Genomic DNA, 22285 nt, shown 5'->3' with positions numbered 1-22285 from the left:
TTTTGAGTGGGGGGGGGGGGGGGCTGAAGACTGATGGCCGGCCTGGGGAAGGGGTCTAAGGATTTGGATTTTTTTGGATTTGTTTTGATTTCCAGATAGCCTCAGATGCAATTTGGTGCAATATAGCACATTTCAACACCCACTCCATTTTGTAAACTTAATTTTGTATTTTCACCAGGCCTTAGATGCAATTTGGTGCTCCAAATTAGATTTTTTTTTCTCATTTGGAAATGAAAAAGGGGTTTTATGACTTGCGAAGCGGGGGGGGGGGGGCGGAATGATACTACCGCCCCTCCACATTTTTCACTGGGGGGCTGGCGCCCCCCAGCCCCCCCGGTTTCTACGCCCTTGATGAAATATATACACTCATGGCGATATGAGATCATATTGGCTGTAAGGCATAATTACGTATGTAGATACGATCGGTTACGTTCAACTAACTTGTACGGACTGGTATCCACACTTCTGTTGCTAGCTTCCGTGTCCAAGTCAAGGGCGCCGGAATGGGGGAGGGGATGACATGGAAGTAATGGCGTGCTAACGGGCAGAACCTGTGGGGGGGGGGGGCAGTGGTGATTATATCATAACATCACACCCTGGTGTATTTGTATATGACTGTGTGTGGAAACTACCATGGCAAGTTATAAGGCTATATTTGTTTTATGGCATTTACTAAATTGTGCAAAGAGATATTTTGGTCAGAAGAGGGGTGGAGGGTGGGGTGGTGATCTTCCATACGTAAACACATTGTCCCATATGAGCTCTCCCCACCCCTTGCCCCCTTTCATCGAGTCCGCAGAACAGATTAACGTCACAAATGCACGATTGTTATTTTTGGGGGCGAGTATTTGCGAAAGCTATTATAACCAAACGTGCCAATTGCCATGCACTGACAACATGGGAATTCCCATAGTAATTTATGACACAAATCATAGCGTAATCCCAGGAAATACATATTTATTTAGGCTGACTAATATCTGACGGGAAGAAAGAATTGCAGAGCTTGAGATCATAAAGTCTTTTGTAAGATATTGTTTGTCTAAATCGAAGATTTACAAAATATTATATGAGTGCACACACACACATGACGTCACTATATAAATAAAGGACGAAATTATGCGATATCATGACAGGATCATCATCAAGAATCTTGTTTTGATTTTATTAATTATATTTTTTTAATTCCAACGCTAATTCTCATAATAATGTCCATCAAGACTGTTCATCTCTGAGTTAAAGGAGTCGCTCCAATAACCCGCAGTTTCGGGCAGGGTACGCCATCCATCTTACTTCTTTTTCTGAGCTTTTTTTTATATTTTTTTATAAAGAAAATATGTTTTAGAGGAAATCCAAACATGATGTGTAATCTTTTGACAGAAGGGTAAAACTCGGTTAGCAAGAGTGATAATCTCCCGAGGCCCTTAAAAGTTAAACGAGTGTAAACAAAATAGCAAAAACTTAAGGAAATGAAGAACAACAGAATGAAAAGATGGAGAAAAAGTAGCAGAAAAAGCATTTTAAAAAGCAAATTAACAACTAAAATGAAGCGAGGGCTTAATAAAAACTTAAGATGCAGCAAAAAGTAAAATAATATGATGAAAAAAGTATAGGAAGGAATAGAAGAGGTCGTAAAGTGAATAAAAGGTACCCTATATCTATATAGGGTACCCTATATCTATATAGGGTATCCCATATCTATATATGGTACCCTATATCTATATAGTGTACCATATCTCTATATAGGGTATCATATATCTATATAGGGTATCCTATATATATATAGATATATAGGGAACCCTATATCTATATAGGGTACCCTATATGTATATAGGGTACCCTATATGTATATAGGGTACCCTATCTCTTTATAGACCAAGCTATAGGATACCCTATGTAGAGATAATGTACCCTATATATATATATATATATATATATATATATATATATATATATATATATATATATATATATATATAATTTGGAACTTAAACAAGCAGCTTGGTCTGATAATTTGAGCAAACCTTTTTATGGAGTAACAATCAAAATAAGATAGCATAATTGAATCTGCACTAAACGAGAGTTACAATGGGTGAACAATTAATAAAATCGAGTCTCAATGTGGCTGGCAGGCTGTTCAATTTAAGTATAAAAATCACATGTAAATAAGAGAAGAAATGTAAAAATTTGTGACAAATACTTCTTCACGTTCAACGGAATGGCATCGCAAAGTTTAACAAATACAATAAATGAATGAATGAATGATGAATGCATGAATGAGTAAATAAATAAATGGAAATATGATTGAATGAATGATGATGTGCATGAATGAATGAATGCATTCATTAATGAATGCATAAACAAATACATAAATATATAAATAAGCATTTGCAAATGACCCTCCTTCAATCCCTACAAAATGTTGGCAATGTCTTCGACTAGTTGAAACACTGGCTCTTTGGTACCGACTAACCATACTTAAATCATTTGACAAGCCTGAAGCAACAGTGGGGCACTGTCTTGTAACCGATCGAAGACATATCAGGGCCGAGTAAAAGTACTATACCAACATGGCAACATCTGTTTAAGACACGCTACCAAATATGAATTCTCTCTATTCTTTGCCCCTTTTCTTGTGGCTTCAGATGTTGCATGGTGACACATATTAATGGAAGTATATCATTTGGTGTGAAAAATTGCTACCGATTTGACTCCACTTTTATGACTTTCTAGGGCAGTAGGTGAGTAGGTAGGTGGTTTGGATTGAGTTACCAAAACATGGCTCTGGTAGAAAACATTTACATAATCATGATACAGAAACATTAGGTTGTCCTGAATACTTCAATATGGCAAACATAACATACATTTGTTGCAATGATTTGTCCACATGTCCCCCCTCGCCCACCCCCCCCCCACAAATAAGAAAAGAGCACAACATTACCTCCCTGAACTTCAAGAAAGCAAAGAAATGCTTGTTTTGTTCTTTTCCTGTGTATAATCTACAGCTGTACACATTGCCAATTAAAATGCCTTTTAACCCTCACCTGAGATTTGCTCACACAATTGTTGCCAGACACTTTTATTTTTAACTACAACTCTGTTCATATTACCATAACAAACTATTAAGTATGCTCTGTCTTCTTGTCTCACAATGTCCATGAATAATTGAATTTCCAAAACCAAAAGGAACCCCCCCCCCCCACAAAGCAAAAGAAAGAAGCAAATATTGATAACAGAGATAACTATCAAGACACACAAAAGTTAAAATTTATCTTTGTTTACTCACATGATCACTCAGATTACAAAATAAAAATAATAACAAATAGATTTATCAGAACTCAAATGAGTCATGCCATGGCATTTCCTAGTACAGACACTCTATTGATTACTGAGTGCAAGGATCACCAAGAGTCTATTTGTCTTAGGAACTTCCTTTACAAGAACAGCAGTTGTTTCGGAGTATATATCTGACTTAGTCACATGTGTGGAACAAAAATATGCAAAGAACAATCAATTCAATGGCAAGGGTGTTGGCTGATTAGATCATGTTGTTAAACAGGTGTGTGTGGTTGTTATTCTTGAGCTAATAAAAAGACGTTTGAAGAAGATAAAGACACTGCACACCCTATATATCTGTCCACGTGTGGGGGCAACGTACAAAACATCTTTGTTTACTCACATGATCACTCAGATTACAAAATAAAAATAATAACAAATAGATTTATCAGAACTCAAATGAGTCATGCCATGGCATTTCCTAGTACAGACACTCTATTGATTACTGAGTGCGTGGATCAACCAAGAGTCTATTTGTCTTAGGAACTTCCTTTACGAGAACAGCAGTTGTTTCGGAGTATATAGATCTGACTTAGTCACATGTGTGGAACAACAATAAGCAAACAACAATCAATTCAATGGCAAGGGTGTTGGCTGATTAGATCATGTTGTCAAACAGGTGTGTGTGGTTGTTATTCTTGAGCTAATAAAAAGACGTTTCAAGAAGATAAAGACACTGCACACCCTATAATCTGTCCACGTGTGGGGGCAACGTACAAAACATATAAACTAAAAAAAATATAGTTCATGGCAAAAATGGATGAGATTTGGCCATCATACCCCATCAAGACATATGCATAAATCAAGCATACACAGAACTTAAGGTAAAGATTATTTTCAACAAAAAGTAGTAAAACCAAAAAGTAAGTTAATAATGACAAAGTCGGCCCAGAATATGAGAGGAAAAATAGAATTGCTAAAGGTTTTTATCTGAGTCATTGTCGTTGACCACCGTGAAGATGCTGATATTTGTCTCAACTAGTTACAGATTTTGAAGTATACATATCACATCTACGTCAAAAAAAAATTACAATAAATTATAAAAAACATATTTGTTGTGATCATGCATTCATAGTGGAGATAACGACAGTAGCTGCATTAAGACAATAGTTGTCGAGTGGAAAGCTTTAATTATGCAAAGTTTAAGACAGGTGTCGCATGATGCATCATGACAAATTTTATATTAACTTTACTTTGTTTCAAAAGCCATGTATTTCCATCCAAGTCAGAGACACATATAAAGCCACTCTCTTTTCTTTCTTTTCTCGAAAATTTCCAAATAATAAGCCTCTCTGAATGACAAAATGACATCACATCTCCTAGGTGATCCCCAACTCCCCCTCCCCCAAACACCGCAAAGGAGCCACAAGCTCACCCCTGATTCCCCTAAACTCTTCGTAAAATGTTGGATTAAGTAGTCACTTGAAAATTGTGAAGTTTACCACAATGTGTTGTTAATTCTATATCACTTACATGCAGTAGTTTATACTTCACATATCTTCATATGCCAGGTACTGGTGAATGATTCAAAATATCGCCATTCAACGTTTATTGATGTTTCATCATGCAGGGTTTTAATACCTACACAAAAAGTCTGTTTATATTTAAAAACTAAAACAAATAAATAAATAAATAAATAACCACTTAACATATGCCTACACTTTTTCAACACCAGATAGGTCTTAAAAATTACCTCATAAGTGGAATTTCTAAAAGATTAACGAAATGTGACGTGGACGATTAAAGTCACAGTTTGGTCACAGGCAAGACTTTGCTGTCATTCCATTAAAGAATCTTGTAGTCAAAGACCATTTTCACATCTCAACTTCACCCAACCTATCCTTATTTGTGACAGGCTTCAAGAATTTACCCCGTGTTTTGTAGGTATATGAATTGGACCAACTTCACCTACGGTTAATTAATAGGTGGCAGGCTTCAAGAATTACAACCCAGAGTGTTCTTGTTGCTGTTTAAATGTGGTTTCAGCAAAACCAGGAACATTTGCGATGGAGGAAGTGAACTCGAACGACAAGTTAAAGGCTAACTTAAATATGATAATTTATTGCAAACAGACAGTCTTTGCTATTTGTCATCTTATAACACCCTATCATGATATAAACAGGACAAACTTGTTGACTTAACTTGCTGGATCAACATAACAACTGTTTGCTTGCCCTACATTATGTACACCACAAATATGCAATTCTCTGAATCGTTGAACGGTTTATTTTTTAAGATAACAATGAGTTCAGAATAAATAGGAGTTTGTTATAATAAGAGCAACGACATTTCTCTTGGACTCGAGCTCTCACTTCCCCGTTCGTATCAATGAAATAAAAGCCTTGGAAAGTGCAAACAAAACTCTTTGAGTAGTAAAGTCTGTGCCAAAATACTGATGTCAACAATTCTCTGGTGACATATTAAAGGTAGCCTGATGTTCTTCTGTTTACATATGGGTTGTTCAAGGACGTGGGGAGGGGGGGGGGAGGGATGTATTTGATAGGTATTACTAAAAAATAATAGTACAATTGTTGTAGAGTAGCGTAGATATGAGCCATATATTCTCTTCAATAAAATTCATTTAATTTAGTTTAAATATTATTGAAACTGCAGCAAACAAATCATTAAAAGAACTCAAAACAGTTTCAATTCCTACACTGAAACCAGGAAATAACACCCTTTTATTAACTTCTCTCATGGCAATCAATAACTAGCTGTTTTTTTTTTCTACCTGATAACAAAACAGTGGGACACATGCAACCACAGAAATTTGCTTTGTAAGGAAAGAATTGTGAGGTTTTTATTCCTGTAGATAAACTTGGCGACCCTTTTTTTTGTTTTTTATTAGAACATGTTTTTTCTTCTCAAACTTACAACTGAAGACATACCAGGTCAAGGGTCATCTTCTTCTTCTTGACCTTGGTCCTGAAGATGTACGCACAACGACATAATTTGTCCTGTATCGAGCCCCTTAACAGGGATGCAAGTTACGGCCGGTGACTCGTCAGTGTAACATCTTATGGCAGCACAAAGAACTGAAGAAGTAGAAGAAGAAGAATGAAAATACTAAAATTGAACAGCAACAAATAAACAACAACAAATCCTAAATTATCTGATTCATCCCATATCTTATCTATATATCTTATCTATAAATGCAATCATCTAAAAAATGTCTAGTTTGTAACATAAACACTAGCAAGACCGATTAATTTGATTAATCTACTGCTCCTTCGTCAATTCAAAGTAAATAAGTCGGTTTTGTCTCTGTTTGTGGCTGGCTGTTAGCCTGGTCTGGTATTTACGGTTCAGTTGGAATCTAGAGTGTGTCTGGTTTGGGGGTACTATACAGTTATCTGACTCATCTGCAGATACAATGGGTTTTGAAGGTTTGTTGGTGTTGGTGGTTGGTGTTAGTGGTGTTGATGTAACCTGTGAGTGCTATGAATTGTTAGTGCAAGGTACCTAGTCTGGTTAATAAAGGCTGACATTTCTCTGCCAATGTAGGGTTAATTTAATATCCATACACAGCTACTAAAAAGATACTAAACTACAACTGGTGTCTCTGAACAAAAGTAATTGAGAGTGATTATTTATTTAACATCACATCTCGTCACTCTTAATAAATTGAGCCTCGCTATTTAGTAGAATTTCCCAAAGATAATGAAACGATTAAAAAAAGTTCGCAAAAATCCAAAGGTTATAGTCTACCACAAAACAATAACAGCAACTCAAGATATATATGAACACAAGAATTATTTACCACTACTGCTGGATAGCAACAATAAGACTAAGACTTAGACCCCAGTCACACATACATTTTTTTCAGACATAACCATGGTCCGACCACGGTTTGCGTGTGACCGCTCTCTACTATGGTCTGACAATCGTCCGACCATCGTCCACTAAAGATGGTAATTAGCATCGTTAGCCCCGAATTAACCATGGTCCGACCACCGTTAGCAGGAAGAACCATGCGTGTGACCGCAATTGCATTGTCCAACTATGCATTTTAGCGTAAACAATGACATCATCTACTACTTACAACTAAAACCCCGCAAAACATCGTGAAAACCGTGACCCTTGACCGACCCAACGCAACTGCGCATGATAGCTTTGCAAAAGCATAATTAACTCACTGACGCATGTGTCCGCGAATAATGATCGTCTGAATATATTACAAAGTCGTGTGAGTATGTGTGACGGCTACCGTAGTTAGTTGAATATGGTCGGACTATAGTTAAGAAACGATGGTCGGAAGATGCAATTTTATACGTGTGACCGTTGTCTAATACAGCTGATTTGTTACATCTATGTTTGGATAGTATAACAGTTTCACTTTCAATACTTTTTGTAATATCCCCTTGTATTCACTGGAATATATCCCCTAAAAGCCTTCGTACAATCACTTTTTACGATACTGGAATACATGCCGTTAATAAACAATCTTGTAATATCCCTTTGCATGCCCCAGAAAATAAAATGCCCATTAAAAAATTTTTTTGTAATATTTTATTATCCCTCTTAAATGAAATGTACATGCTTGCATTTCTTGACCCTCGAACTCTTAACAAAATCCGGGAACTAAAGCTTTTACCTGAAGAAATGACTTTCAGTTTGACCAGTTGATGCGGATAATAGAGTCGTAGGCTGAGGACGTTCTTCCAAGAGAACGAAGTCTCCTTCAAGGTCTCGCTCAGAATTTTGACGAGATCTGCCAGGACGGGCGACAACTTTAACGATGATATACTGTCTACAATTTCTTGAAGAAGAAGAAGATGATTTTCACACAAATGCTGTTAAAGAGCATATTTCATATGAAAATTTGCTTAAAACTTAAAAAGGAGAAAGTCTCACGTTGCACAGCCTTCCTAAAAGTTGTGTTTTTTTTGTTGTTACTGTACAAAGTTTTTTATTTCCTTATGTTGATCTGTATGTTTAGTCCTAATTTGTTATAATCATTTCTACATGTCAATGTTAACGTAACTTGTTTGTGTTCTCTTCTATATACCTCTAGTGTTATTATTCCCAGGTAGTTAGACAATAAGGGCTTCAACAGAACTTGAATAAAATTGAGGGTAAAAAAAGATGGCACAAGCTAAGAATTATGGACTGTTGGAGGGGAAATGATCAAACAGAGTATTAAGAAACTGCACCTTTATATCTTGAAGAGGACATTTACAAGTTCCTCCTTAATTCACTCCAGTCCCCCTCCCCCTGGCCCACCCCTCCACATATCTGACTCTTGACATAAAAAAGATACAGTCATGCCAATGACAACTACAAATTATCTAAAAAATCAAACGCTGAAACTAACAGCAAGAGCAGAGTGATTTCTGGTCAAATACAAACAAATCTTACAAAACTCACCGACATTCATCAGAGCGATGCCATGACCTGATATTTTGTCGCTGAGAAACTTCACGTCGACAGAAACATCCTTACATTTTATTGTCTTCTCGTGATCTGAAAAGACAGAAAAGTAATCAGAAACATCAGCAACAGAAGACTAACTGAAAAATTATATACAATTCATTAAAACAGGTAAGACATCTTTGGCTCGAGTGGGATTCGAACAGGTGACCTCAGGGTTTATACAAATCCTGTCGTCACTGGGTCAAACCCTTATTCTGGTCAAAAATTTATTTGTCCTGTCCAAAACAAAAAATAATACTGTGTTTATTTCTTGGTATTCAACAGAAATGTTCAGTTTCTTAAGTGAGGGGCAAAACATTCACATGTCCAAAAACATTATTCATTATCTTTATGCCAAGCCATTGTTTTTTATGTTGCATCCATAGGTTAATTATATCTTATTTGCACGGTCAAATAGGTTTTGTCTCAGGTCTTTGTCTCAGTTGATCATTCACAGCCACAAAAACATGGTTGTTTTCTTTCTAAGTTTGGTAAGTTAGACACAAAATGTATAGTATATTAAGACTCTATACACACAATATTCAGTCCAATCCAACTTTATGTGGATTACAGCCATTGCCTACATTTCTTTCAAGTTGTACTTGAAAAATAACAAGTATAACCTACATGTCATGATTGTTAAAGATGGCTGTTTACAACCTATTTCCCAATGTATTTGTCACTGGTGGTTTTACTACGAATACATATCATAGGGCAAAGAAAAATTCACCCTTCTTTGTTGTAAATGTATAAAAAAACAAGTATTTACATTAACAATACAAATTACAAAACAAGCAAAAAAACCAGACGTCTTTCTGAATAAATAGGAAGTAAGCAGAATTAACAGACTCACATTGTTTCCTCGTTTGGTTTAGCCAAGCGATAACGTGCCACTCGACTGAGACATTTCTCGGAAGTTGATTAACCACTATGTAGCACACTAATGGATGCCATCCCGAATCCACCTCATTCTAAGAAATTAACAGGAAAAACAGACAGAACGACATAAAGACATTCTTTTCTTTTCTTTATCTTCTTTGAGCTGATAATTAGCTCATTAACTAGTAATGCCATTGCTATTTTTCTGTTTACCAAAATTTTACAAATTACAGTATTAAACAAACTTTTTAAAGGTCATATAAACAAAGAAACTGTAGAGCAGTCAAACATAAAAGGTTTGCCTGAAGGCCTAGAACGGTAAGTGACAGCAGCTCTGTACTGCAACAAACTTTGCACATTGTATGGGGGAGACATGGAACAATGACACTGTCAAAATAGTCTTGGAAAGAGCAAAGGAATCTATGGCTTAAACAGTACCTGTTTCAAGGACTATTCTGATTGACAAGATATTGTGTCCTACGAATTGGCAGTACATTGTCAACATGTTATTTTAAGGCCGTAAAAGTCTTGTTTCATTTTCCCATTGAGTTTTTGTGTTACATCTGAGAAAGTGACCTAGTGGTCCTTCCGTGTGTTAGACTACATAGTCCAGTCACTTTAATTGATGAACCTCAGCTGTTTCAAAGAAGGATTTCCCCAAAAATTATGCGTATTGTAGAAATACCACCTTGACTGATAGCAGCATTGCTTCTTTAAAAGTCTACAACATCAATAAAACAAAAAACTGTTAGCAAATTGCTTATCCACTGAAGAGCCTGTGTAAGAGAATGAGTAAAGGTAAGAGGGCCTGACGTTTCAATTCTAGCAGGATATTCTTCAGAACTTGAATGACAAAGAACAAAAAATACAATGGACAAAATACAAGCAAAGAATACAGATAAGTTAATGAGCACAATTAGGTAGGTTAATGCTCGTTAACCTATATGTATTCTTTGCTTTTATTTGGTCCCTTGTATTTTCTTTTACTGGACATTCAGCCTCTGAAGAAGATCCTGCTAGGATAAAAATGTCAGGCCCACTTACTATTACACAAAGTCTACAACATATCAAAATAAATTTTGTGTCTAAAGTCATCCTTAAACTGTTTTGATCAAACTCTCGAGAAGTATCTGACGTTAATCCGTACCTCGGTGTCTTTTGTGGCCCTGGCAAAGTCCTCTTTGGCAGTTGGTATGGACTGAGATTCGGTCACAAAGCAGATGGTTAACACGATGTCTTTAAGACGGAGAGAGCTATGCATGGCTTGGAGGACCCTGTCGATGCTACGAAAACACAGGACATTCTCGGAGTGTATACCGCCCTCCACCACGGTCATTGAACTGGGACATAGACTGAGCATCCCAGCAAGGTAGAAAGATCTACCGACCTGCAGATATAGAAAAAAAAAGAGAGAGTTTCATTTTAACCACTTAAAAATCATACAAAACATTCTTTCCACAAATGTGTTTTCAATTGTTTCTGTTCAATTTTGTGTTTGTGAGAATCCACAATCCAATTATTCAGCACGAGCGACTAAGCTGGCCGTAGGCTTTACAACTGAATACAAACCAGCTCAATTTGAGTGTTGTGACCTAGCTTTTGATAATTTGTCGAGACCCATTATCGAACAGCCGACCCCTGCATACTGATGACCGATGACCAATGACCGATGAGCAAACACTGACAGCATATTTTTGCTGTTACAGACCGGTGATTCTTGTAGGTCACATGGAGTCAAGTATCTATTTCGTGATTAGTTTAAATTTGATGTGTAAAACTGGACCGTTGTAGTCATGACTGCCATTCGGGGAAATCGCTACATGTTGAGTTTCCCTGACTGAAGCCAATCTACTTAATACTGGCTACATAATGATACGTACTCATAAACACATCCAAACTACCGACTCTCCAAGATTTTTTTGTCATGACCCACGACCGAATCGGGTTATGGTCGGGCAGTGCACCAGCCTGCTTTATTTTTAGCATTTCTTTTTCGACAGTACATGATAAGACAGTCAGGGTTATCACTCACCTGGACAGATTGGCTGTAAGGTCCAACATTTGCAGGAGCCCAATGTGAGATACCCTGGACGTGCATAGTGTTTCTCTGGAGAGGACGGCTTGAGTCTGAAGGCTGATAGACTAAACAGTCCATTGAAAAGATGATGTTCCTATCTAGATTGGCTCCCACACACACTCTGTACAATCAAATTCCACAAATCAGAGGTTAAGAGACATATCAAATACAGGGGAATATTGGCATATCAAAATATATAGACTCATTGACACCCTTGGCATGATGGTGATAATTAAAACAGATTGTAATGTATTCTTATGCTGTGTTGAAGGTATATAGGTATAGGGGTAGGGGGGTTAAGTTTGAGGGAGAGAGCCAGGAGGGGGAGGGAGGCACAGGATAGTTTGAACAAATATGAAACATCTGCACAGAAACATTCGAAGAGGACACACTCAACCCGTTCTGACACAGTTATGCTCCAAATAATTGGAATGTGGGAAGATGATGAGCAGAATAGGGCAGAGGGGAAGGGGGGGAGGGGGAGGAGGAGTCTACTACAAAACAGGTACAAATTAGTTGGTATTACTTTGCCTGACCAGTAAATTACAAAAACAGACAAGAAATTGTGCACTAATTCTTGTATTCAATGTAATCTTAGAACTTATTATATATCTGTTATGAAAGTCTGGTAGGACTAACAAGTCCAAACTACCTTTCGTAAGGATTGAAATCTCAGTCTGTTGTGGGCTAGGTAACATTAATACAAAAACACCGTGCGAGGGACTTGACAAAACACAATCTCAAGTACTGTATAGCTTCTTCAATTATCTCGAACGTAACTTTTGATATGAAGAGACAAACGCACAATTTCTATGACCCAATTATCAAACCCCTCGACTTCAATATCACTTAATACAAAGTGTATGTACATGTGATAAATGATAATCAGTCATGCAATTGTTCCTTCAGCAAATGGATCAAAAAGGTTTAGCTGAAAATTTAACAAATTTTGGCCAAAGATGTAAATGGAGGTTCGGTTCTGAATCCTCCCGGTCGTATATAAATAACAAGCTTACCTCGCTGTCGGATTTTGGGTAAAGAACTTCATCATGGCGGCATTAATGGCTGAAAACTCGGACAAATCTTGACAATTGATGTAAACTAACACCACAGAACTAAGAGAGAGCCTATTTGAAGATAGAATATCTGCAATAAAATGCCAGACAATAAGACAGTCAGAAGATTTATGCAAATGAAGTAATAACTGTCACATTACACTTTATACTGATACACAACATACTTGATTATGAGTGTTTCTGTTCACCCTCTTGGTATTTAAACAGGGTCAAAGTGGTTGCCCTTTTCACTCTAGATCTTTTCAATCTAGATTTATGACAATATTGCAGCCTAGCCTAGTAATCTGTACATAACAATGTCATATATTGAAAGTAAAACCGGGCATCCAATCTGTACTTTAACTTTGAGGGTGGTTTGAGAGATAATTGAGAGATATGTTTTATTACAATTTCACCACACCTAGTCATCGACCACACAGAGACTTTCATCTTATGACTATAACAGGTTAGATGTACACCACACCTGTAAACTATGGCTTCCTCAGGTGTGGCCTTCATTGATACAAGAGAAGAGTGCTGTCATGGTTAAATAGTGACACTGTGACAAAGTGAAAATTATACCAGCTATGTAATTTCAGTTCCAAATTAGTTGGTTTAGAAGTAATCAGAAGACACGTTTATGGTAATATGAAATTACTAATCAACAGCATACAATTTATTATCCTTCTTAAAACCAAAACAGTAATTTACCATCATTAAATAAAGAACTAAAATATTAAACTCATAGCCAAAAATCTAAAACCTGATATGAGGAATGTTTTCTTCTAAAAATGAAAGCAATTTTCCTTTGACTCTGTAGCCCTCCTTGGGTTTGATATCATAATCTCAAAGTTGTTTACTGTAAATTTCAAAACAACTCTGGGCTTGGAAAGGTGGAATGTAGTTAAGGCTTTTTACCTCTGAGGGAGATGAATGCAGCTTCTGCTTCTAGCGCGATCGAGTCGTCAGAACGTCTGAAGACGAGAATACCAGAGACCCAAGAAAATCCATCAAATCCTAGCTTTATTTGAATTTCTGTCAAAAAAATAAGTCATGATGTAGCATAGCTATCTAATATTAGCATTAGATGATAAGTAACCAGAAAGCCAGTTGGCTTTGTTATTTCTTGCTGTATTATTTATTAAAACTCCAAATAACTATCTGACTAATGTAAAGCACGTGAGTTAAATTTGTCCAAGAATTAAGTGAGAACCAGAAGAGATCATAGATTTCCATCTCTTATTTGTAGCACTCACTTGTGTGCATCAACAAAGTAATTCACCAGTAAAGATTTTACAGTATAGAGTCTTTATTCCAAAATGTTTTAATATCCAGAAATAAAAAATGTTAAAACTGATCATGTAAGCTGTCTGAATATTCCATTGTTGCCATCCAAGCAACAAATGCCAGTGCTAAGAGGTTATGTAATATCTAAAATAACAATCATAAGGGGCACACACTTTACTTCTCCCGACTCTTTCAATGTGTAATTACAGGGAGTAGTGTACTTTGTCAAGCCTGGGAGGGTTGACTGTTCTACCTCATTCACACTGTGTCTCTTTTATCAACCCTCTGATTATTATAAATATTAAAAGACTGATGTGAGAAACAAATGAAATGAAAAAAAATTCATGCACTGTTTAAGAGAGTATTAATTTCTTTATTTGCTTTCTTTGTTTTTATAACAAACTTCCAGCAGAAATTTTAAGGAAACTTGAAAATTAGTCCAAATGCACTTGCCAAGGTGGGAAGCATTTAACAATTAGATGTCATTCCATCTCTAACTCTGATATCCAGACTCTGAAACTGACATCCAACGGCTCAGCATGAAGTATCGACAACTTTAAACTGAGAGACTCAAACATTTACCCTTTTCTCTGCTGAATACAGACCCGTAACTTTCCTGTGATTCCAAGCGTTGACAACTTTGGATACTGATGCTTTATAAAACTAAATGTCAAAATTGATTACTGTTATTATTAGTAATAACACTGCTGCAAATTGTTTTGTGTTTCTTTAACAGTATTTGCATCATGTGATCTGCCTGCCTTGTATTTGGGTGTAAAAAAGACTACAGACACGTGAGTAAATAAAATGAAAATTAAAATAGGAGCGTACCAGGTACATTGTTATCAACTTCATCACATGTGAGTTGTGGCAGCTTCTCCTCATCTGGCCTTAATGAGTGTTTGATAACTTTAAGATGAGGATTTCCCAGCTCCTGGAGCAAATTTGATCCTTTTTTAATCGGTAAACGCTCGAGTCTATCTTTGAGCGACACAGAAGGTTGCTTTGAAGAATGAAAAAGAGAGCAACAAAGTCAGTCAAAGAAAAATTGAAAATATTTAAGTAATAAATGTCAAGAAAACATATAATGACGGAAAAGACCACAAACGGACAAAAATTTTACAAGATTTAATTTATACAGAGGTTCTGTTGTTTTTGGAGAATACATTAGCAGCAGTCAGACCTGTCCAAATGACTCCATATCTCGGCGTAAATTATTACAAAATTCCACTCAAACACAAGTCATAAATTGTCTTGTTCTTGTAAACTAGAAATAGATAAAGTTTTCCTCTATTCCTGCGTTAATTCTGGCGATGATTCCTTTGCTATAAATTGACATATTTGGACTTATCATGTTTCTATCTTGGCAAAATGAACTAGCAGTTTCAATACTAATAGATATTTTTCCACAATTTCTCCTTTTGAAATTGTGTTCTAGTATTTTATTATAACACATTGAAAAAAAAACAAAAAAACTCAAAAGCATGCCTACCTTACTTGAAGTATAAGATGCAAGCTTTCTCCTCATGCATTTAGCATTGTAACATTACCACTTTTGCAAGCTGAATTTTTAATTTTTTAATATTTTTAATGCCTTCATTCATTCATTAAGCCATAATCACATCATAATTCTATGTGAGGTAACGTTGATTGCCTTCCTCCCAAATAGTTTAAAAAGTCCAAACAGACCAGTCCGTAATTTTTTCGACATAAGTGTGGAAACATTGAAACGACTGATTAACGCTAACAGCATGTGTATCAGTAAGTCCGCCTAGAAAAATGGTAACGTGAGGCGACGAATCTTTCACCTACGTTTATCTTGTCTTCTAGGTGCATCTTCTTGAATGAGATATATGAAACAGGAGCGAAGGGATCTGAATCATGCTCGATCACTTCAAACTCATCTCTATTAAAGAGAGAAAGACAAAGAAAGAAAGAAACACATTTATCATTTCTGGTAACTGTTTCCATCTGTCTAACATCTTTATTGCATTTTCACTCCCATGAATAAGTTTTAAATTCAGCACATCTTAGATCATGCAGTTAGTTGTATTTCATTAATAATCTGGAGTTTTATGAAGTATTTCTTGCCATGAAAAAAAGAGGACAATTAGCTAGCTACTGTCATTTTGTCAGTATAAAGAGAACCATGGCTTATTCATTTACTAGCTGGCAAACTACCTTCAAGGCTGTACTAGATAAGTCAGAAGGTCTCTCTGCTAAATCTGAGATAAAAGTTGGGGTACCTCAGTAGACTTGTCGTGAATCTGTACTCATACTCTAGCATAGTTACTTGTACTTACTTGCCCTTGTGGATTTGTACTTGTAATTGCACTCAGGGTATTGTGAATAGTAGTATAGGAACTAGTACAAAATGATGTGCTAATACACATGCTTAGTGCCATGTCCTTGTATTCACACCCAAGGGGAATTACTGGTTCTCATGCTGTTGTAATCTTAATGCTAAGTCTGTTGCTCAGGGTGGTGAGTCCCTATCTTGACTTTCCACAACTTTACACAGATGATATATGCTATTGGTTAGATTGATTTGTTATTAAGTTTGCTGACAATACTACAATATATCTATACATATATCTTTCAATGTCTCTAAAAACTCTTATTAGGTACAGTACCAGTCTTTCCTTTCTAGTATTGTAAGTCTCTGTGGGTAGAAAAGACTTCTGTTTAATACAAAGATTTTTTTCTTCAAAAATTACTATGATAGACATGAAGGATTGCTTCTTATGTAAAAAAAAACGTGAAAGTGAAAATATGGCAATTTTGATATGATGTTTCCAGAAACAATGCTGTAGATATTGACATTTTAAATGATAACAATGGAAAATACCAGACTTGCCGACACCCCCCCCCACCTCCCTCCACCCCCTTCAACTCCAAAGGTATCTGGGAGATTATTTTTGTTTAATCCCTGGAGATTGGTGACAGTTCAATGGCAGGTATGAAATACTTAAACATCACCCAAAAAAAACATACTTAATCATGACAGGTACTTTCTCACAGAAAGCAAAGAACTAGCATTATAAAATGTTCACTTTTTAGTAGCAATTGAATTTAATTATTATCTTCCACTGCACCAAAAAAATAAAAACAAAAAGAGTAATGAATTTCTGTACCACCAGGTCCATTTAATACTACAATACACAAAAAAAGTTGTACATACATGACGATTCTTTTCTTGAATAATGGACAATCTAAAGTAAAGGTTTCATATTCTCCGCCTTCTCCACAAGGATTGAGTTGATATTTTTCATTCTGAATGGAAGAAGAGCCAAACAAGGTACATACGGCGTGTTGGTTGAATAACGATGTTACTACTACCACCATCTTTGTACTAAAGTAAGTGCAGCTCTTTGGAACTTAACATAACTTTAAAACATTGGGCTTTGTTCGGTTGACTAATATAATAGTTAAGCTATTAGCCAAGCTTGGGGACTGTGAATGAACTATCCTAATACTGCATTAACCCTCCTACTACTGTTCAGATTTGGTTCCATACAGTGGTCTAACTGTGGCTTCAACTTGATGATGAATCAACGTAACTTCTGAGTAACTAACCGGGGAATTAGTGGAGACCTGCATCATTGGTGACAACTTACAGTTGGTTGATGTGATGAAAAGTGTGGCGTACCATTAGTGTTCTTCTATTCAGAGGCACTATGAATCTGCAAACAAAATTTTTTGGGGGTGTACAATATCACTACTTTTAATTGTTCAGAAAAGTTAGAGAAAACCAGGGATGACCGCAACAGCTATGGGCACATGGCACTTACTTTTTGAAACTAACGTCAGTAAAAAACTCACCATTTTAAGCATGTGAGGTCTGATCTCTGAGATACTCTGTCCGAGATGTTTCGAAGTAAGTCCTAAAATAGAAAGAAGGAACCTGATATAATCAAGCGATAATCAAGGATATTATTTAAGCTCTTACATGGAAAATGTATGATCAAGATGTTAAAAGTCAAAAATAACGCAGCAAAGTATTTTTTAATCTTTAAAGTACAGTGAGTATATTTTGAGAATTGTTTTTCTTGGCGGACGTCATGGAGCTACTCATACCAATACGATCAGGTTTCTGCATACTACTAAGAAATAACATTAACCACAAGTTTGTTCTTTGTAACAGTATATAGACCCCCTTTCCAATAATTTGTTTGCTTTTATTCAATAACCATACCATGCATCACACACATATTTTCATCAGCAGTTAATTTCAGGGAATATTTTAGTAATCAATTTTTTTTTAGCAGTACAGGAAGGCTCTAAACTTTGTTTACCCTTTAAACTGCTTTACTGTGTGCGAGAACTGCAACACATCTTTGCACTTGAGTAGAGCATTGTGGGACTTGCAAGGTAACTTGTCAATATAGTTGTGTGTGCCGGTTTGTGGCTGCACCCAAGAGGAAGTACCCCATGGGACACATAGATGTGCCCCAAGAGGGATTGCCTGATTTGTGTACACTTTGGTGTGGATATGACAAGTTACCAATGACCAGGGGGTTAAGTTGTTAAGTCGTGTGAGGGGGGGCTGTGGCCTCAAACAAGACTGTAAACCTGCAACTTTTAACCTTTATATCAGTTTGCCAGTGTTGATATGCGATACCAGATTTAATTAATCCCTAAATATTGATCTTACCCAAAGCAGCTACTTTGATAATGATGGCTTCAATTTCAGCATGAATCATTTCCTCTAGGAGCTCTTTCTGATCTCTTCTCCACAAATAACTAAGACATATTAGCCCCAGCCTGTTGCAACTGTGTGATAAAGGAAAAGACAAGAAAATAATTTTATGTTCTTTCTTTCTGATAATTATCAATAAAAGGGAATTTTTGTAGCACTATATCAAACTGAAACATTTCATATATCTTAAAGCAAAGAATCACTTGAAATTGCAGGATAAAACACCTGGAAGATCTGTGGTTGCTATGGAACTTTCCTGAACATTACCTTCTACCTGCAGGCTCTAATTCAGGGTTGTCCAACCTTTTGATGAGGAGGGCCACCTCGAAGGATTATAATAAAGGAGAGGCCGCATGAGCCTACAAGCTCCTGTGGCATATCCAGGGTTTAACGAAACCAGAGCGGCAAATTTCAGTGGCCCCGCTAGGGGTCTGTTGGGGTATGGGAAATGAAGTTACTATACAAGCGGATCGCCACCGTAGGTTGGCGCGTGGCGTGCAAGAAAAAAAAATCGCCCAAAAGATGCAGATTGCAGGAAATGACACTTCACAAGCCTTCTGATCTTTATCAAAACAATCTTCATATTGCTCGATATAATGATCTCTCAAATTTATCAACAAAGAATTCCTGGGTAAAAGTGCATTTGTAAATTAATGAGATTGGCGGGCCGGACGGGACCTTGCGGCGGGCCGCACTGTGGCCCGCGGGCCGTAGGTTGGACAACCCTGCTCTAATTAAATGCCATATATCTTTTTCTCTTTCTATGTTCTTTACATGACAATGTTGTGGTCATGTGGTTTAGGAAAATGGATCGGATCATGGTACTTGGGCGAGGCACTTAATCTCAATTGCCTCTCTTCACCCAAGACTATATGGTACCCTGCTGGATTTATTGTGTGGGCTAGATTTTGGTTTCAACATATAGGAGGTCCCCAAGGGATGGATAGATGTGATGCACTGTAGTGTCCCAACAGTGACTGTTCAAGTTGTGTACACACACTTGGTTATATGGGTGTGCCAAGTCACATGAGGTTAACTGTTGCATAGTCGTTTGAGTATGCCTCTTGGCCTTCATACAAGACTTTAAAACCTTCACTGTCAGTACCTTTTACAAGTGAAGAAGAAAGATGCCACATACAAAACCTTAATGGCAGACATTTCACTTCCAAACCCACCAAGAAATACCAATTGGTCCCTTTTATTGAAATCAAAGAAAACAAAGTTATCCAAACACAGTATGACAGGGGAAGGGTGAGGATATCTAGTCCCAAAAATACTTACACATGTTCAACTCTAACTCTCTGATAATTTGACAGTATTGCACCAACAGAGACAGCTTCCACATCAAGGGTTTCCTAAGAAGCCAAATAAGAGAAAGTTCAGTGACATGATAAATCATTAAGCTTTGTTATTATATAGTTAATTAACCAATCATGGGGTGGTGCACTTAATATGGTAAACAGCTAAATTTCTTCTGCTTCAGACTGCTCATACAAATTATAAATGGTGATCAAAAAATCTTTGGCTACATTCATCCTCAATTTTCTTGCCATGGAAATCTACCTGTTGTCCTGTTTGTTTCAGCAGTCTACTTTTCAAGTTTCAATTCTCTTCTCACAGCCGAAAAAAAAAAACACTGTTTAACCAAAGTAGAACAAGGAATAACCAAGGATGTCTCATGAACTCAGTCATCAAATCATCTGATAGGAGCTGTAATTATCCCCTACTCACCACATTGCACAGAGGAGCATGAACTTATACATTACATATATATACGTAACTATCCTTCCCATTCAAAGCTGGAAGGCAGAGAAAGGATTGCGTCCATATTGCAACGGACAACTGATAGAAAGTCAACACTGGATGAACAAAAACAAGTGACTTACTTGAATCCTTTTAAGCAGCTTGTACAGATCCTCAACTTCATCCCCTCTTGTTGGCTGGTAATCTTTATCTTTGACAACAGAAGTTCCAGTAATATCTTGTCTGAACAGAGGCAAATCCATAGCCTCTGCATAGAGGTCAATGGCATGATGACCGACAGTCTGAAACATGTAGCTGTCCAACTCATCTAAAAAGAGATATATGGGGCGAAAATATAAAGGATTCGAAAGATCAAGTGCAAAGGTCCATTTATAGCATATATAGCAGAAGAATTTTAACCCCTTACACAACACGGAAGAAGGGAAATATATCTGCTTTCTCATATTCTGTCTGGTAAAGGTTAAGGGTCATATGTACAAGATGTTCTGTTTCATTCATGACTTTTGCCCAGGTCATATATACGCTACAAAATCCAATAATGATCACTGTAACTTCAACAAGCATTTTATAAATCCACACTCAAAACATGGAGTAAGTCACTCCTGGTGAAGTCTGCCAACAACAATTTTTTTCCCCCTCAATGTGGGGCATTAGAAACTTTTGCTATTAAGAAATACTTCGAAAAGTACTGAAAACTCATCTTTTTTATCATGTACATTATTGACTGATCTTGTGTTTGTTTGTCTTAAAACTTGGTTATATTAGTTTCATTAATTGATTGATTAGTATATTTTATTTTCTGATTTGCTTGGACTAATTTATTCCTTTTGTTACTCTGCACATATCTTAAATTTGTACTTTTTAAGTTCTTACACTAGTCTGATGTAAAGTACTTTGAGATTTTGTAAGGAGCTATACAGGTACTGCAGCTATATTGTTAGTCCAAGCTTCTCTTCTGAAAATGACACTCAGCATTACAAGAAAATCATCACAAACACACACACATATATGCAATTATGATTGCATAGATGTAACGATTATCACTGAAAATCAACATAAGAAGGGTCAGGACTTTTAAGGATTGGAAGTACTTTTGCAAGGTCTTAACAATTTAACTCACTCAACTTTGGAGCTAATACTGATGTCCAATGACTTCAAAACAAAGAAAGGTATAAACTCACCAGTCTCAACTGGTCTAAGGTTTGCCAAAGCTACCATTTCATGCCCTTCTAGGATGCATTGTACCATGTTGTAGCAACTATCTTTGCCACCACTGAAAAGAAATGGACACAAATTGTAAATGCATCCAAGTTCATAGCACTTAGTGCAACCAAAACTACTTAAAATTGAATGGTACAAAAAAAAACTAAGGACAGAGTATTTGACTTTAGAAAACAGCCATGGGATCAAACTCAAATCAGAGTTAATGATGAGATTGTTGAACAGGTGCACCACAATAAATATTGAGGCACTATCACTGACTGTAAAATTTACTTCAAAGATCAGATTGGTGAAATGAGATGAGGTGAAATGAGTTTTTACCCAATGATGTCCGTCCGTCTGTCTGTTTTAAGCCGTGGGCAAAAAGCCTCTCAAAGAGTCAAACAATTATGTTTTTTTAATAGCAAGTGGTAAAGGATAAAAGAAATTTATGGGGATTGGTGATAAAAGCTACATTTGGGGAAGTGTGTAGGAACTACCTATGTACTGTACATGCAAATTGTTTTCATACATGTGGCCAGCTTACTGACTTCAAACAATCAACAGAATTGTTGATGT

General features: G+C 36.6%; 1 protein-coding gene across 4 annotated transcripts in view; it reads right to left on the bottom strand.

Annotated features, from left to right (window-relative positions):
• The window catches only part of LOC139971642 (uncharacterized), a 34297-nt gene that overhangs the window by 7733 nt on the left and 4279 nt on the right, over window positions 1-22285 (bottom strand). For 3 of the 4 annotated variants that reach the window (XM_071978293.1, XM_071978292.1, XM_071978295.1), the window contains exons 3-18: window positions 21688-21779; window positions 20629-20813; window positions 20024-20097; window positions 18698-18816; window positions 17866-17927; window positions 17225-17316; window positions 15856-15949; window positions 14875-15046; window positions 13675-13791; window positions 12718-12847; window positions 11657-11822; window positions 10772-11011; window positions 9599-9716; window positions 8701-8796; window positions 7928-8092; window positions 6222-6368 (exon numbers count right to left, since the gene is read on the bottom strand). In XM_071978293.1, coding sequence (XP_071834394.1) covers window positions 6226-6368; window positions 7928-8092; window positions 8701-8796; window positions 9599-9716; window positions 10772-11011; window positions 11657-11822; window positions 12718-12847; window positions 13675-13791; window positions 14875-15046; window positions 15856-15949; window positions 17225-17316; window positions 17866-17927; window positions 18698-18816; window positions 20024-20097; window positions 20629-20813; window positions 21688-21779 — 2065 coding nt within the window. In that variant the 3' untranslated portion in view covers window positions 6222-6225. Of the gene's footprint in view, window positions 1-6207; window positions 6369-7927; window positions 8093-8700; window positions 8797-9598; window positions 9717-10771; window positions 11012-11656; window positions 11823-12717; window positions 12848-13674; window positions 13792-14874; window positions 15047-15855; window positions 15950-17224; window positions 17317-17865; window positions 17928-18697; window positions 18817-20023; window positions 20098-20628; window positions 20814-21687; window positions 21780-22285 lie in introns of all 4 variants that reach the window. The other variant, XM_071978294.1, reaches the window with a different exon arrangement.

The sequence above is a fragment of the Apostichopus japonicus genome, chromosome 8 (assembly GCF_037975245.1).
Source record: "Apostichopus japonicus isolate 1M-3 chromosome 8, ASM3797524v1, whole genome shotgun sequence".
Classification (NCBI taxonomy): domain Eukaryota; kingdom Metazoa; phylum Echinodermata; class Holothuroidea; order Aspidochirotida; family Stichopodidae; genus Apostichopus; species Apostichopus japonicus.
Note: the sequence above shows the minus strand (reverse complement) of the source record. Positions and strands in the feature narration are given on the sequence as shown.